This window comes from Rhea americana, unplaced genomic scaffold (genome assembly GCF_003343005.1).
Source record: "Rhea americana isolate MKP2758 unplaced genomic scaffold, rheAme1 scaffold_91, whole genome shotgun sequence".
Taxonomy (NCBI): Eukaryota; Metazoa; Chordata; class Aves; order Rheiformes; family Rheidae; genus Rhea; species Rhea americana.
In genome coordinates this window covers 676,146-691,558 of record NW_028187100.1, presented here as the reverse complement: position 1 = coordinate 691,558, position 15,413 = coordinate 676,146, and the positions used below count along the sequence as shown (strand labels likewise).

Here is a 15,413-nt window from a genome sequence, read left to right as displayed (position 1 = left end):
CCCCCCGCCCCAACCGTCCTTTTTTTTTTTCCTTCTTTTTTAAAAAATTGTTTCTGGAGGAGGAGAAGTGCGAAATTAGCCAAAAATGAGCCAAAATGTCTGAGAAAATGTCCAGCTTTCTGTACATCGGGGACATCGTGTCCCTATACGCAGAGGGCTCGGTCAACGGATTCATCAGCACCCTGGGGTAAGCAGCGGGCCGGGCCACGCCGAGCCGAGCCGAACCGGGCCGGGCCGGGCCGTGCGGGGCGGCGACCCGCGGGCACCGCGGCGGCAGCACAGGAAGCGGCAGCGGGGCGCGCTGCGGCGCCGCGGCGGAGAGCAAAGTAGGAAGTGATTTAAAAGAAAGGGGAGGGAGAAAATAATAATAATAATTAAAAAATTAAGCTCTTGTGGCGCCCCCCGCCTCCCCCGGGGGAGCGAGGCCGGCGGTGGTGGCGGCGGCGCTGCGCTGCAGCGCACGGTTACCGGCGCAGTCCGGGACCCTGCCCGAATACGTGAAGGTATTCGTTATTTTGAGCTAGAGCTGCCGAGTTTTATATTTTATTTTATTTTATTTTATTTTATTTTATTTTATTTTATTYTATTTTATTTTATTTTATTCTATTTTATTTTTGCAGCGCGTGTTTGAGAATTTTTGTTGAAGATGCAAAAGGCAAAAAACTTGTCTGTCTTTGCTCATCAACTTGTTCCTCGTGCATCCCTTTAATTCTGGCATGTGTTTGCCTGTAGTCTTATCTGTGGTTGTTAATAATCAGATATTCAGTTTCAYGGGGGTTGCTTTTTCTATGAGTTTTTTATTTATTTCCCCCCCTCACCCTTTGTGGAATGGAAAGATGTAGTTTAACTGYGGCTACTTCCCTGAGCTACTTTTGCTTATGTGAGGTTTTTATTAACCTTGAACACTTTAAATCACCTTTTTGGAATCCCAGACAGAAAACCATAATGAATGCCTTGAGGAGCACATTGATATCTTTCTGAAAACCATCACTGTAGCATGACTGTAGTGACATTTCCCAAGGGTGCAGGGTTCCTTCTGATGTTAGTAAGAGCTGCAGTAGTTTCCATGATTTTGTGACACGTCCAAAGTAAGCATGTCCTTAAACGTGTTTGTCCGTGGATATGTCTCCTGCATTGCACTGAATCAGTGATTCAACTGACAGAGCAGCTCGGACTCTAGCTGGATATCGGCGTGAATTGTTGCTTAAATGCGAGCTCTACCTTGAGGATAGCAGTTGAACAAATATATTCCTTGCTAAGGCTGTGTTTTAATCTTCTGTTAACTAGCACGTATTGCTTGGATGTTGCTCTTGTACATCACGTTAGACTGGCTGTGTCCTGARAGCTCTTTGGTAGGGGACAGTAGCGGAAAGTAAGGAGAGTGCTGAACTTCTAACAGTGAATGTGTGCCCATATGTCTGTGCCACTTTGAGTGGCAGTTATGGAAAAAAAGCTGGTGTTCAAGAGCCCTTATTTTTTTATTTTATTATTACTTCCTATCCTTGCTGTTCACTCACTTCATCTGCTACAAACATATTCCCATGGTCTGTTTCTCTATTTGTAAATTCTGTGCCTTTTCTATTTGTGACTCTGTTTTGTCTCACATCTGCTTTTATTCTGCTGACTCCTAGCATTTAAAATCCTATCTGAAAACCKACTTTCTGCAACTTTTAACCATTGGATGTTGCTTCTCATTCTTGTAACCCCTGTGTTTTGTCTGCATTGACATAAGTAGTTGTTGAGTTGTTTGGTTTTGTTTTTGTGTTGTCTCATTGCTGTGTCCTGTTATCTAGCAATCTGACGAAAGCTAAATTTGCCATASTTTATAAATTTGCCATACTTTACATTTACTTTTCATCATCTTTTCTAAGATATGTGCCTCCTTCCAGAGAGTACCTGCTTGTGTGCAGTTCCTGACATTTGTGCTGTGACTGTGGCATGTGTGCTGTGGCRTAGCTATGTGTTGCTTGGGAGCATCATACCACAGTCTGGAGTTCGTTGATTTCCCCTTATATCCCTGTGCATTTGGGCAGAGCTTTTACTCCCATCCATGGGGAGCCAGGATCAAAGCTTGCCTAAGGCACTTGGAAGCTCCACAGCCCGAGAAGTAGTTGAACAGCAGCCCAAGCTAATGCTCTAATGAACAGGCTGTCAACGGGCTGTTTGAGGCTTTCTTTTAGTAAKGAGCCTGCTAACCCTTCAGTGCCATGCACCTGCGGTGGACCTGTGTTTCTGCTTCCCTCATCAGGAGGAGGCTCTCTGGCTCCCTCCTTTTTATTCTCTGATGAAGGGATCTGCGTGCTGGAGAAGGCACTACTTTGGATCAGACAAGACACTTGTATCTCTTCTTCAGCAGCAGGACAGGAATTCGGGAGTATTAATGTAGCTCTGTTAGTTCTTCAGTACAGCCTTTTTTTGTGCCTGGCTCCCTGGCACAGTAGAGGCAGCTGAGGAGCTGAAGGCCTTGAAGGAAGTGTGAAGTCACCAGGGGAAAACTCCCATGTCTATTCAGTAGCAATGTTGACCTCTCTACTGGTGGTACAGAAATTTGGACAGAAATTTAAAGTTATGATGCCAGGTGATATCTGTGCCAACTGTTGCAAGTACTGCCTTGGGACCAGCTGCAGTGACACAGAGGCAGACACACCAACAGTAAGCTCAGAGAAGATACTTGTCCAGATGAGCATTTGGTGTGCAACTRTTCATGAACTCCATCTCCTGCATACCTGCAGGTCCTCCGTTCAGAGCAAGGTGCACCCCATCTTCCAGGGATGCCGCTTATTTCTGAGGCCGAAGTGGAGTAAGTGCTGGAATGATTGCTCACTTGCTTGATCTGACTAATGTAGGTCTTTGTTTTACTACTCTTGCCTATATTGCTCAGGGTGCTGTTTTGATAGGTGCTAGGAGAGGATGATAAATTGTCACGTTGCTTACTCTTGAGTTCATTATTAAGTCCATCAGATAGTCTAATGTAGTTGCAAGAACTTTAAATCCACATCAGGTCTAGTGATTCTGAAACAGAGAGAGAGTTYTGTTTATTTTAACCTGTCAAAGGCTAATTGTTTCTTAAACAAAGCATGAGAAWGGCTGTTCTATAAATAAGATTAAAAGAAACAAAAAAAGCATACAGCACCTCTCTGAGTGGGGAAGTCAATCATGTAAGCTGACCTAACTCGTAAAAGAGTTGAATGAGMTTAACAAATTTGTTTCAAGGAGGAKATTTCTAAGCAAAGTTTTGTACTTGTGTATTTTGAACATTTTTGCTCACTTGCTGATGCAGCAATTTTCACATGCTCAGTTTCCCCAGGAAACTTAAAACCAAAGGGAAGATGTGGCTGAGCTGTTAGGGTCAGGTGTAGGATCTGCTTCATACCTGCCTGAATGAGGATGTGGAAATCTTCCTCTTGTGCTGTAGCCACGTGGTGTAGAGAACTTGTTCAGGAGGTGAGCGATCCCAAGCGTGTTCCTTTTTCGGCTGGTAGAGTTTGCGTCTGTGTCTCCTGTCCTGTATCCAGGAGAGCATGCTAAGAGAAGAGCTGAGACAGGAACGCCTCTCYAGACCTCCCTCTACCAAAAGTGTTCAAGGTTTGCTGGAGCAGAGAAATTCTGGAARTGGGGACCAAAAGGTTGAGTCATGTCTGTGAGGAGGAAGGAACCTGTGTTCCTGTCCTCCTCTGAGAAATGTTTCTTTATTTACTATAAACAGATGTTGGATGAGAAACAGACTCAGCTCTGCTTTCAGATTTGATCCCTTTTAGTCAGAAGAGGAAACTGAGCCTCTCTTCCGCATCTAGGGTTAGTGTGCGGGCTGCTGGATGGGGGCAGGGGCAGAGCAGGCAGTGCTGCACCTGAGTCTTCCTTTTGTATCCATGTTTTAAAAGAAAACTGTAGAACCTGGTTTTTGAAAGAAGAGACATGAACACCTGTCTTCTGAGGGGGGAGTGTTCCAGACTGGTGCCCCCAAGGGGATGGGGGCACCTCTGAATAATTTTAAAGGAGAAGGTTTGTGGCTCAGAATTTGTATCGGCTACTGCAGGTTTTGGGTACCAGCGGTACTGAGAGTCCAGGTAATTCCCAGCTCAGTAGTCTGCCTGGGTTTGGATCTTGCTGAAGTGCTGATGTGTAATTTTCTGATCTCAAGGCTTTGTGAACCTTTTTTTTTCCCTTTTAAAAGTGGGAACGCTTTTGAATATGTAAACTGATAGTCTTGCAGTTTAGTACCGATGTTTGGGAAAAGGAATTTCCATCCATGGGTAATTTTCTGGCATTTCAAATATATTTTGTTCTAGATTGCTGGACAATGTTTTACTAACAACATTTTTCACAGTTCACTTTGTTTTGACTTACATATTCTATTTTAATCTTAATATTTTCGTTATTCCTTTGGATTTAATATCGTGTATTATAATGAAGAGTAACACCAATATTTTATACGATAACCACAATAGAGTACTTTTTTTTTTTAACCAGAATTGTAATTTAAATGGCAAAAAGATAAGATTTCCCCCCCCCCTTTTGAGTTCTCAGTGTCTATGCAGTTTGAGGCTTTACATCACACAGGATGTGTGACATCGCCCAGGTAATTTGGCGATGCCAGACAAGGAATGTCTGTATTGTAAGTTGTCCTAGGCTAATGTCTGAACCTCAGTACAGAGACCAGCTTTCCCAATATTTTGGCAGTAAGCGTTGGCAATGAACTAGAGCTACTGTTAACTACTTTTTGATACAGTGAGAGGGAAAAATGTACTTGAGGGAGGTGGAAAAAAAAATAACAGTAACTGCTAGCATCAGCTGTTGGAAAGCTTGACACTGGCCCTGTTAGTCACCATCAGTAGCTGCATTCCTGTCTCACCTCTATAAATGTGCTTCTGTGCTCTAGCAGCTAGAAACCTCATGGAACAAAATTAATGGGGCATGGAGCAGGAGCTCTCTGTTGGGTAATGTATGACTATGGACGATCAGGAGTGCCAAGACTTACTCCTAACAAGCAGCAGAAAATGTATTCTAGAGTATTCATATTCATTGCCTTGAGTTTCATGTCGATTTGTCTTGTACAGCTTCTGTTAATTTGTAGGAGTGCTTGCTATAGCTTTCTTACTTGAAGTGAGTTGCAGAGGTTTGCTCAGGCTCCCTAACTAGGCTCCTGTCCGTTAGTTATCTTGCTGAGCTTGAACTTCACACACAGATTGAATCAGTCTTCCCTGATGAGGAGACAAGACTAAGTAGAAAGTGTTAAAGGAATGGTGTAAATCAAAATGTGCAAAGACTGTGCAAGCTAAAACATACCATCTTGGGGGCCCAAGAAATGGTACTGAGAGCAAAGATGTAGTGACTGATCATGCTTACACCAATGTAGTATTTTCATCAGTGCACAGACTTTTTTTTTTCACTCTTCTCTCATTCTGCCTGAAAATATGAGCTATGATTAAGGAACAAAATATATGTTATTTAATTAATAGCAAATTTTTCTTTCTTTTGTCTGCTGACAAAATGTAATTAGTCAGGAAAGAATGAAAAGCCTGTAGAAAGTGAAAGCTGCCCTTTCACAACATAAGTTAAAATTGCCCCTAATTTGATTGTGATACATGCAGACTCAAATAATACGTAGAAGAGGAGAAGGAAGATGAAATTYGGCTTTGCTGTGGGCAAAAATAGTTCTGTGTTTTATTACCTAGATTCTTTATCCTCCTGCCTGACAATGCCAGTGATATTTGCTAGTTTTGATTGTGTGTTTCTAAAGACATTTTTTTCTGCTCTGTTTTCAGAAATAGGTTCTCTGTATATCCCTCCTAATGCCACTCGTTTGAATTCTGCAACTACTTTGAATTTAGGCTCATTTAACTGTGAACAGGATTTGGCCCATTTTATGACATTTTTCAGCTGTATGATGTGTTTCTTTTCTATAATGACTTTCTGAAGCATAAGCTTTGTTATATGCCTTATTAAATACCTTCATTGATCTTGCAATAAATGCCACGGGAGCAAAGATGCAGACATTTAAATAAAACTATCTTACATGCCTCAGTTCAATGCATATATCAAAGCTATATCCTCTGTAGTTATCCACTCGCATTAACAGTTAGGCATTGCTCCAGCTGTGCCATTCATAATGAACTTATTTTGATGCTCCTCTCAAATATTCTAACAGCAGTGCCATCTTTAGCTAAACAATGCCACAAAGCTATTCATAAAGCATTCTTATGGGAATGCAGCAAGTAGTAAGCCTCAGAGGTGGTTGTTTTGTTTCAGAAAATTTACTTGCACACAGAATGCAGCTTGAGCGAGAAGGAACATAGGATTAGACTTGATTACAGTATTATGATTTATGAAACTGTACACTGATATGTAATCTCTTTGGTTCAAAGAGCTCACTAGCAAAGGACAAACAGAAGTGGACAGAAAATGGGGGCTAGCCAAAGACTCAATTGATATAATATAAAAGTGAATTTACCTCTAAGCAGTGCAGCAGTGATGGAAGTAAGAGCGGACTCAAGACAAATGGTAAGGCAATTATAACTTCAGTAATTCTCAGTTGGGCTATGCGTAATGTGGAAAGTGGTAGGGATAGAGAGGGGAGATTGTTTAATGTACATGACTCTCTACTTTTACATAATGAGGGATTGACTGAACAGTCTTTACTGACTCATTTGGAATCAAAGTTGTCCTAAATTTTGAAAGTATCACAGAAAAAAGGAGTCAAATCAAGCTTTGACTTCTCTAGCTTGCAGCGTTGTCTTTTAGGAAACACATAAACCTTTGGTTAGTGGGCTTATAGGAGGTGTTGCATTTCACTGAACCTTGAGTTGTTCAAAACCCATTACTCTTCACTGTTAATGGTGCAAATAGCTTTGTGATATTTCATAATAAACAGTCTCACACATCAGTYAAGCAATAGCAATGTCCTCTACATGTGTATCTAAAGCTTATGAAAGTCAGATTTCTGCTTGCTTTGAAGGTTCCTTCTTGTTACTTCTTGTGTGAAAGAGACCAGTGATGTTCAAGTGTAAGTTGAATATGCTCAAATAGGGATGTTTATGGAAAAAATGAAGGAGAAGGGAGAGTGAATGGTAGTTCAACATACTACTTCTTTTCTTGTCTGAGTGCTACATTTTTATCACTTATTCAGAGAGGAATAATTTAATATATTAAGGACATAAATAAAAATTCTTATGACTGATTATTTTGAACCTTCATTTGTATTATTTATAAATTGGATTCCATCTCATTCCTGGAATCAGTAGTTCTGCTAATACATATGTGTCTAGACATTTCTTGACAAGATTTTGTTTTCAGCTGTGAATAATGATGCTAAGCCATGACTGCTTGGACTGACGGTAAGTGCCTGAGGCTGAATGTTTTTGTGTAGGAAGGTTTGGATAAAATGGCTTGACCATTTCCGGGAATGAGATAGGTAAAAATGGGATAGGCAAGAATGCATTGGTTACCTCTTCTTGGGGAAAAAAAAAAAAAAAAAAAAAACACCTCTCAGGTATGTGTTGAGACTCTTTGTAAGTTACAGCACTGTCTTGAAACCCACTTCTCCTCTGGCATGGAGGGTTTGTCTTTTCTGCTTCTTCGAAAATTTGTCCAGTTTGGCAGCTATGAGTTGAAAAAAATCTTGTTTAGACTACTATGGCAATATAGGCTTTTCTTGAAACTATGTGTTGCCTTCTGAATGTCTGCCTTTTGCCATAGGGCAGTGAATATTACCTGTTAGAGGTAACTTCTCCTCTGTGTTGGCACTTGGCACTAAGAGGCCCCAAGCCTGACTGTTGGAAATGTATCTGAGTTTCCAGGATTTCCAGCTTCCCATGCTGAGAGGCACAGAAAAGCTTTGTTTGCCCTGCTAATTGTGTTTCCTGTCTCTGGAGAAGTAAAAAAAAAATCATCTTTTGCTACCTGAGTTCACTTTAAATATGAAGACAGCTTAAAATTGAAACAAGAAGCGACATTATAGGAAAGTGAAGGTTCTGATTACAAGTTTGGAAACAAAGTTAAACAAGGAAAGCATGTGGCTAAGAAAAAGCAGACTTACAAGACATAAATAACAAGTATGTTTTATTACCTATCGCTTGAGATTTTTGAGGCCTATTTTGGCTGCAGCAGCCAAAATGCTGGATTAGTAGGCTGTCACTCTAGTAGTGTCTTTGAGACTGCCTGTCCCTGTMTAAATCTCTGTCCACTTTTTAATGCTCTTCTGTTTTTATTTATTTGATTGCTGTTAAATAGAAATGCAACTTTGTCTGAAGCATATCTAGTTTATCACTTCAGAGGAGAAACTTCACGGCAAAGCGTTGACCTGGCTGAACCATGTGGACCTGGGCAAGTGCTGCTGGGCTGTCCTGTGGTTTATCTGAGATTGAGCCCCATTTCAGAGCTTGTGGAGTGCTGGTTCTTCTACCTAGGCTCACCTGATGATTCAGCAAGCCCAAGTGAATTGTCATTATAGACTTTTGCGGGCATATTTTGCAAACTACGTTCTATCAGTTTTCTGCATTTAACAGTTTGCCTTCTGTACTTTTAGTTTCAAGGGTCCTGTTGTGCCAGTAGGATTTTTTTGGCAATTCGGGATTCTGTCTGTGCTGGACCTGCTCCGCCCTTTGAGGGCTTCACAAGTAAATAATCCGAGCAGGATTTTCCTTCCAATTACTTCTTGCTGATGAGAGACCACTGGATTGCTAGACTGCAGTAGAGAAAATGGAAAGACTGTCTCCTCTCTGCTTTCAGTGCTTCTCTTCTGGCATTTGGATAACAAAGAGGAAGTAGGAGCAGAGGGATGTGTTGGTGAGATGGGGTTGAAGTAGTAGAGAAATCAGAAGAGCAAGGGTCCGATAGCTGATATGTCTGTGTGCAGAAAGAGGGAGATGTGTGATGGGAATGATCTGCATAGTCTACGAGACAGCATGTATTGGAAAGGGGGTAGGACAGAACAGGAACAGAAGAGCATGGACAGTTGCTTAGAGGTTTGCAGTATTCTGCTGTCAGAAAATAGCAATGAAATTTTCTGACAAATTAAAGTTACTGACAAATTGTCTTTTTTTTTTTTTTTTTTTTTTTTTTTTTATGACTCCACATAGATGAAGGCAACCTGTGGTATTTCAAATGATGGAGGTCTGTGCTGCATGTCTAGAGCACCAAAGTGGTGATGACTCCAATTGAGGCTAGTATGATCCCAAACAATGGAATATTTGATTTTTCCTTTTTTTTTGGGTGCTCTTTAGGAAAATATGTAATACTGCCTTCCCTAAGAGAAGAGCTGAGTTACAGAATTCCTCAGAAAGCAGGATTTAGTGGTTTTAAGATTGCTTATGCTACCTTATTCAATTATGTATAAAAGCGTAATATAGTCCTTACTGACCTGATCCTGTACTATCCTTTGTGCTATATTGCTGACTTGCTAGGTGCATATGATGTCTAGTGCTTTTGTAAAAACTTAAAGATTGTATAATGAATTATGGTACTTCCGTAATCTTCCTATATAGTAAATTTTGGACTGATAGATTCATATGAAGTGCCCTTTTAGGTTGATCACTGCCACATGACAAAAGGCATGGAGTTGGACTTTATGTGAAAATATTTGGCAAAAGAAGACTAGAAGAGCATGTCCAAGCACGGTTGGTATTGTTTAACAATATAAATTGAACTTATTACAGCTCTGCTCTGTACAAAGAACAAATATAAAAACAGTAATCAACTTTTTGTTCTTTGACCTCTAACAGATAAAAATCGATCTCGTTAAAAAACCAAAAACAAATCTCTCTGAAATGCAAACGTGTTATCTGAATCACAAAATACAGAATCTTGTTACGATCCAAAACTTGGACGACTTACCTTGATTTTCTTTTAGAGGCTTGTTTGAGTTTCATTTTTTTTCCTTTTATTTTTCCCTGCATTTGACATATGCAAGTTAATGAATGTTCCAGAGAGAGCGCATGTAGTTACAGGAAAGGAAAACAACTGCTTAAACTCACAGTAAGCCCCAATTATTTTGACTTATGTGCCCACAGTTAAAAGACAGAAACACAGGGCTTATGTTTATTTTTTTTACCCTGTGTAAATGTGTGCTAGTTTTACTGTTTGCAGTGCAGGGGTAGCCAGCCACCTTGCTGTCTTTCTACCTCAGTATGGTGGTTTTGATGGAAGTTGGAGGAGCAGGCAGGCAGAAGGCACTGAAGAATCCTTAGGTACCCCTAAGAGATGTATTTTATTTTGCTATGGGGATTTTTGCCTGGCTCCTGTGTATATCCAGATGCCTGTGAAAACTTGTGTAATTGTACAACTGAGTATTGTGATTTGGAGAATTTTACTAGGCAGCTATAGAGGGCAGCTCTATTGAATGTGACCAGTATATTTTTTTTCTTAAGCTTTGTAACACGTGACATTTATTATTCATAAAGTCTCAACTCCTAGGGCTTTTTGAATTTTGGATATCTGCTGCTTCCATTTAAGAAAAAGTAATTTACTGTCCCCCATGGACGTAGAGAAAAGCTTGAAAACATAAATAGACACAAATAAAAATTACCTTGAGTTTATTAGTAGATTTGTTCCACTAACTTTAGATCACAAGACCTGGGTTTGGTGGCCTGAAGAATGATATATAASTACTTTAGTGTAGAAATAGTGCTTTTTGCATGACCTGGTTGATAGCGTTTTAAAGCTAACTGCACTCAAATTTCTAAGGGTCTCTTTAATTATTTCAGACAACTAAATCAGCAKTGTGCTTTGCTAGAATATTCTTGGTCACCTTTTAAAGCTAGTTAATATTTTTTATTGTTCAGAAACAGTATGTAAAAAAGAGGAAAATAAAGTGATGTATTGGGAAAAAATGGTATCAATTTTGAAAAAATTAAGTATATCTTTCTACAGATATGAAAGGTGAAAAATATGGAAATGCATCGTTAAGCAAGGCAATTTCAATTTATTCTTTGATCACTTTTTTGATCAAAGAATAAAAGTTGTGAGGCTACCTACAAAGTTTAAAAAAAGCTGTTTTCCCCTTCATTTTTTTAAAAAGCTATGGTGAGTGAAAAAGGTTAACTGCCTATTTGTAGTATTAACTTTGACATCTTGAACAATTTCTGACTTAGGTTACTGCATTCTGCCAGTGTAGATTCTACTCTTTAGTTTCAGTGAATACAACATCCTTCTCTTCTTTTTCACTCTTGAGCATGTCTGTCCTAAGACTTTGCTCCTGTGCTGAATCAGGGAACAGTAGGGCCCCATGAGCCTGACTTTTTACAGACAGCTGAAAAATCAGTTAAATGATTTTTTAAAGTGGGATTCTGTTGTTCTACCATATAGAAGATAAATCAGTTTTGCTGATTTAAAAATTAAAAATGTCTCTAATGCTTTTTGGGTTGAGAACAGAACTTAGTAGGTCAAGGTTTAAAGTTGAGCAGGTTTCATAAGTAATCAACTGATGTAATAAGTATTTTGAATTTTAGTGCTATTATCACAACAGTGAATGTTTCAGTGAATACAGGAATTTTAAATTTCAAATAAGGTTTTGAAATATCTTCTTAAAAGTCATAGAATCATAGAATGGTAAGGTTGGAAGGGACCCCTGGAGATCATCTAGTCCAAACTAGACAAAGCGTAGTCTGTATGGGGGTTGAACCCGCGACCTTGGCATTAGCAACACCATGCTCTAACCAACTGAGCTAAACCTGCCCCCCTGTCTTCATAGATCAAATTCTTTGTAAAGATTCTGATAATACAAAAAAATCCCTACCTTTAAATGAAGTAACTTTAAAATAATGTACACAACTTGATTTTTTTTTATAGGGGTGTGTGGGGGGTGGGGATTTTTTCTGTATCAGGCTGTCTGCAGTTATGTTATATAATGTATATCCTGTTACTTAGAAAAAATAATACAATAATAGCAAAGATTCATGATGTTATTTCTTTTATATGTGGTCTGAGATGTAGGTCCTATATCTGAAAACTTGTAGACTAACAACGCAAGTACATCGTGAGGCAATTTTTTATTTTAATTATTGAAGAGCGTCAAAGTTAAAATCTTCCCTGGCTTCCCTGGCTAGACTTTCAGGATTGCTAATAAATAAATCTGGATTTGATCATGAAATCATTTTGGCATCTGGCTATTCAAAGAGGGCATTACACACTGGAGAACTGCAAGATTCGGATTAGAGGTATGTTCARTTTGTGTTAGCAGTGGCTTCTCTTGAAAAAACAAAAGCAAGGTTAGGACCTGGCAGGCAAAAAGTCTCGTGTGTATTAACTTTTGTAGTTGAGCAAGTTTTTCTGCCAATGAATACCAATTACTGTATTTTTTTTTCAGTGAAATATTGAGGATATAGTAAATCATTACATGTAAAGTTCTGTTATAACACCTCATTTGAAGCAATGTTGTACATTAGACTAATGCAATCAAACTCATGGTCCATGGGGCCATTCATTCTGATGTACCATTCTATCTGGTCCATCTCCTTTCTCTGGTAGATTAAACCATCTGCTGAGATAAAGCTGATCTTAATATGACCAGTGCCCCTGAGAAGAGTTGGAAGTGGGACAGTGCTTGTCCAGATCTTCATCTGTAAAGTATGTTTAAAGGGCACTATTATAATAAAGGATGGGACAGAGAAGCAATTTGCACAAGGTCATTAGCAGAGTGTAGAATCTTACACAAGGCTCCATGTTCTGGGTCAATGCTCTTTTTTATGAGTGTTGATTTAGTACAGTTTTTAATGCTAAGTTGCATAAATTGTTTTATATTGGCTTATTTCATGGTAAGCCTTAACGTTAAGCCAAATGTGACAAAATTAATTAGTTAATTAAAGTTTTCAGCTGTCAAAATTATGTGTTCTAAAGTACATATTTAAAAATGCAGAATGAGCTGTATCATTGCAAGAAAAAAATGCATGCTGAAAAGAGTTTTACACTCGCTGACGTCATCAACATGCTCATATGTTGGGTGGAACCTCATTAAAACTGCTAAATATAATTACTTTTCTTCATTTATAGTGGAGGTAAGTGATACAATAAAATCCTCTTCCTTTCTGGAACAAGAGCTGAAGTCAGCCCTCAAAGTACATGTACTTGGTAAAGCCTGAGTAAAAGCTGAACTGTGTGACTCAAGTTGCTTCTTAGAAAGACATCCAGCATTGACAGGGAAACTGTATAGGCCTCAGTGTGTRAAAGAAGCTTCAGAAGCACAAAAATTGTAGAACAAAAACACAGTCATAGGCAGAGAAAACCTGCTACTTTGACCCTAGAAAAATAAAAATGAAAGAGTGCTTTTGAGTACAGAGATCACAGTCTGAAAACTGTAATGAAAGAAGCCTCTGCTGTTTGATTTCTCCTGTGTCCAGGAAAATAAGAATTTATAAATTCTTTCTGAATAAATGGCAGTGAATAAATAACTTTATAGTAGAAACGACTGTTAGGTCTCCAGAACTGACATAATCACTTGTGACTAAATGATAACCTGGTATCATAAGTTGGATCCAGCTTTCAAGACAGAAATTTGTGAACAAACAAGAGCTAGTTGCTCATCGAAAGGAATTAAGACAATATCTGAGGAGGTTTCCTAGTGAACACTTTAAATGATGACTTACAGATGAAAATGAAACCTTTTATGGAGAAGAACTTAAAATCTGTCTGAGCAAGCCTGGGAGATGAGCTGGTAACACACCTACTCTTGAATACCAAAATGGGCCAGTGAGATGGTCACTGTGATTATATGATTACTGTGGTATTGATCTTGTTTTCTACAAAGTAAATGTAAAACAAGCGTTGGATACTTTGTGCTTGAGCCTCTACAAAGACTTGCAGAATTTAGAAGTGATCTCGCTGATCACTTCTGATTACTGTAGTAATCAGTTATGTCGGTGTGGAAACATAGGTATAAGAACATAAAGGGGAGTCTAGAGGGTGATGAAATATGACATAATTTTGAACTACCTGAAGAGAACTCTCGTTGCTTGAAACTGCACAGATTTTCATCATTATTTGTCTGAGAAAAAAGTACGTAGTCAGAACAGACAATGCTGAGCCATTTTGAGGGCAAGTGATATTAGGAATTAATAGGGCTGTGCTTTCACAGGCATTCACAGATCTGGAGCCACATGGTGACCTTGATGCATAATGCAGAGGATCTCTTTGGAGGCTAGTCGCAGACATTGCCTTAGGCAGGAGATCAAAGGATTGGTTATTCCAATAAATGACTGTGCTCAAGAAGAGATTACTTTTTTCTTCTCTTCTCCTAACTGGCAGATATGCAAAAACTCCTGAATCACTCGCTTCGAAAACATATTAGGGGTTCCTGGAATAGACTCCAGAGCAGCTAAAAGTTTCCCAGGAGAGGATTTTGGGAAAGAATGTCTCTTTAAATCATCTTAAAGTGTAGTATCCCCTCAGAATGGCAAGGTAAAAGTTTTCTGGTCACACTGGGCAGACTTGGAGTTTAGGAATGAGATAGTGTATGGGAGGTGGCAGAAAATGGTAATCAGTACCAGTATTGCCTGGCTGTATTAGTTCAGAAATTGTATTGAGGCTTTGAAACCGCTGGAATAGAGGGGCTGCAAAAGCCATGACTGTTTTGAAAGAAAGTATGGTCTGGTAAAGAGTAAGCAGGATGTGGAAAATGGTGCAGGAAATGTGATGTTTGCACTGTAGATAAGATGAAGAGAGCCCTGGTGCAGTAGTATCTTGTGGGGGCATAAGTGGAGTGAGTTGCTGAAGCACTTAGGTTTTCTGCCAGAGAGAAACTGATAAGGACTGTCAGTTGTCAGTCAAGGCCTGAAGCTTGCAAATTCAGGTACCAAAGGGCACTGGAAATAGAAGAGACTTTGCTGAATGATATTTGGAAATTTAGAAACAAGGGCAAGTCACCTACAACACAAAGGAAAATTTTAAATTCAAAGTATTTCAGTAAGTAGACTGTAGGCTTACATAAAACATGCACTATCTCCGTGTGTCCATGGGCTAATGGATTTGCACACAGCATGAGAAATAAACAGGAGGAACCGGAGATCTATGTGCAGTCATAGGTCCATGTTCTCATTGCAGTTACAGAGACAAGGTGGGATAGCTCACATGACTGGAATGTCATTGTGGACGGCTATGTGCTTTTTAGGAAAGATGGGCCAGGAGGGCGAGGTGGTGGAGTTGCTCTTTATGTGAGAGAACAACTGGAATGCATTGAGCTCTACCTTAGGAGTGGAGGAAGCGCCAGTAGAGAGCTTATGGGTGAGGATTAAAGGACAAGCTAACGTGGGTGACCCTGTTGCGGGTGTCTACTACAGGCCACCTGATCAGGAAGAAGAAGTTGATGAGGCCTTCTGTAGACAGCTGGAAGTAGCCTTACGATCGCAGGCCCTGGTTCTCATGGGGGAGTTCAACCACATCTTCTGGAAGGACAGCACACCTAGGCTCAGACAGTCCAGGAGGCT

General features: G+C 39.7%; 1 protein-coding gene across 3 annotated transcripts in view; it reads left to right on the top strand.

Annotated features, from left to right (window-relative positions):
* The first annotated feature begins 18 nt into the window (after positions 1 to 18).
* ITPR2 (inositol 1,4,5-trisphosphate receptor type 2) overlaps positions 19 to 15,413 on the top strand; it is a 284,657-nt gene continuing 269,262 nt past the window's right edge. For all 3 annotated transcript variants that reach the window (XM_085324472.1, XM_085324471.1, XM_085324473.1), the window contains exon 1: positions 19 to 187. In XM_085324472.1, coding sequence (XP_085180598.1) covers positions 96 to 187 — 92 coding nt within the window. In that variant the 5' untranslated portion in view covers positions 19 to 95. The remainder of the gene's footprint in view (positions 188 to 15,413) is intronic.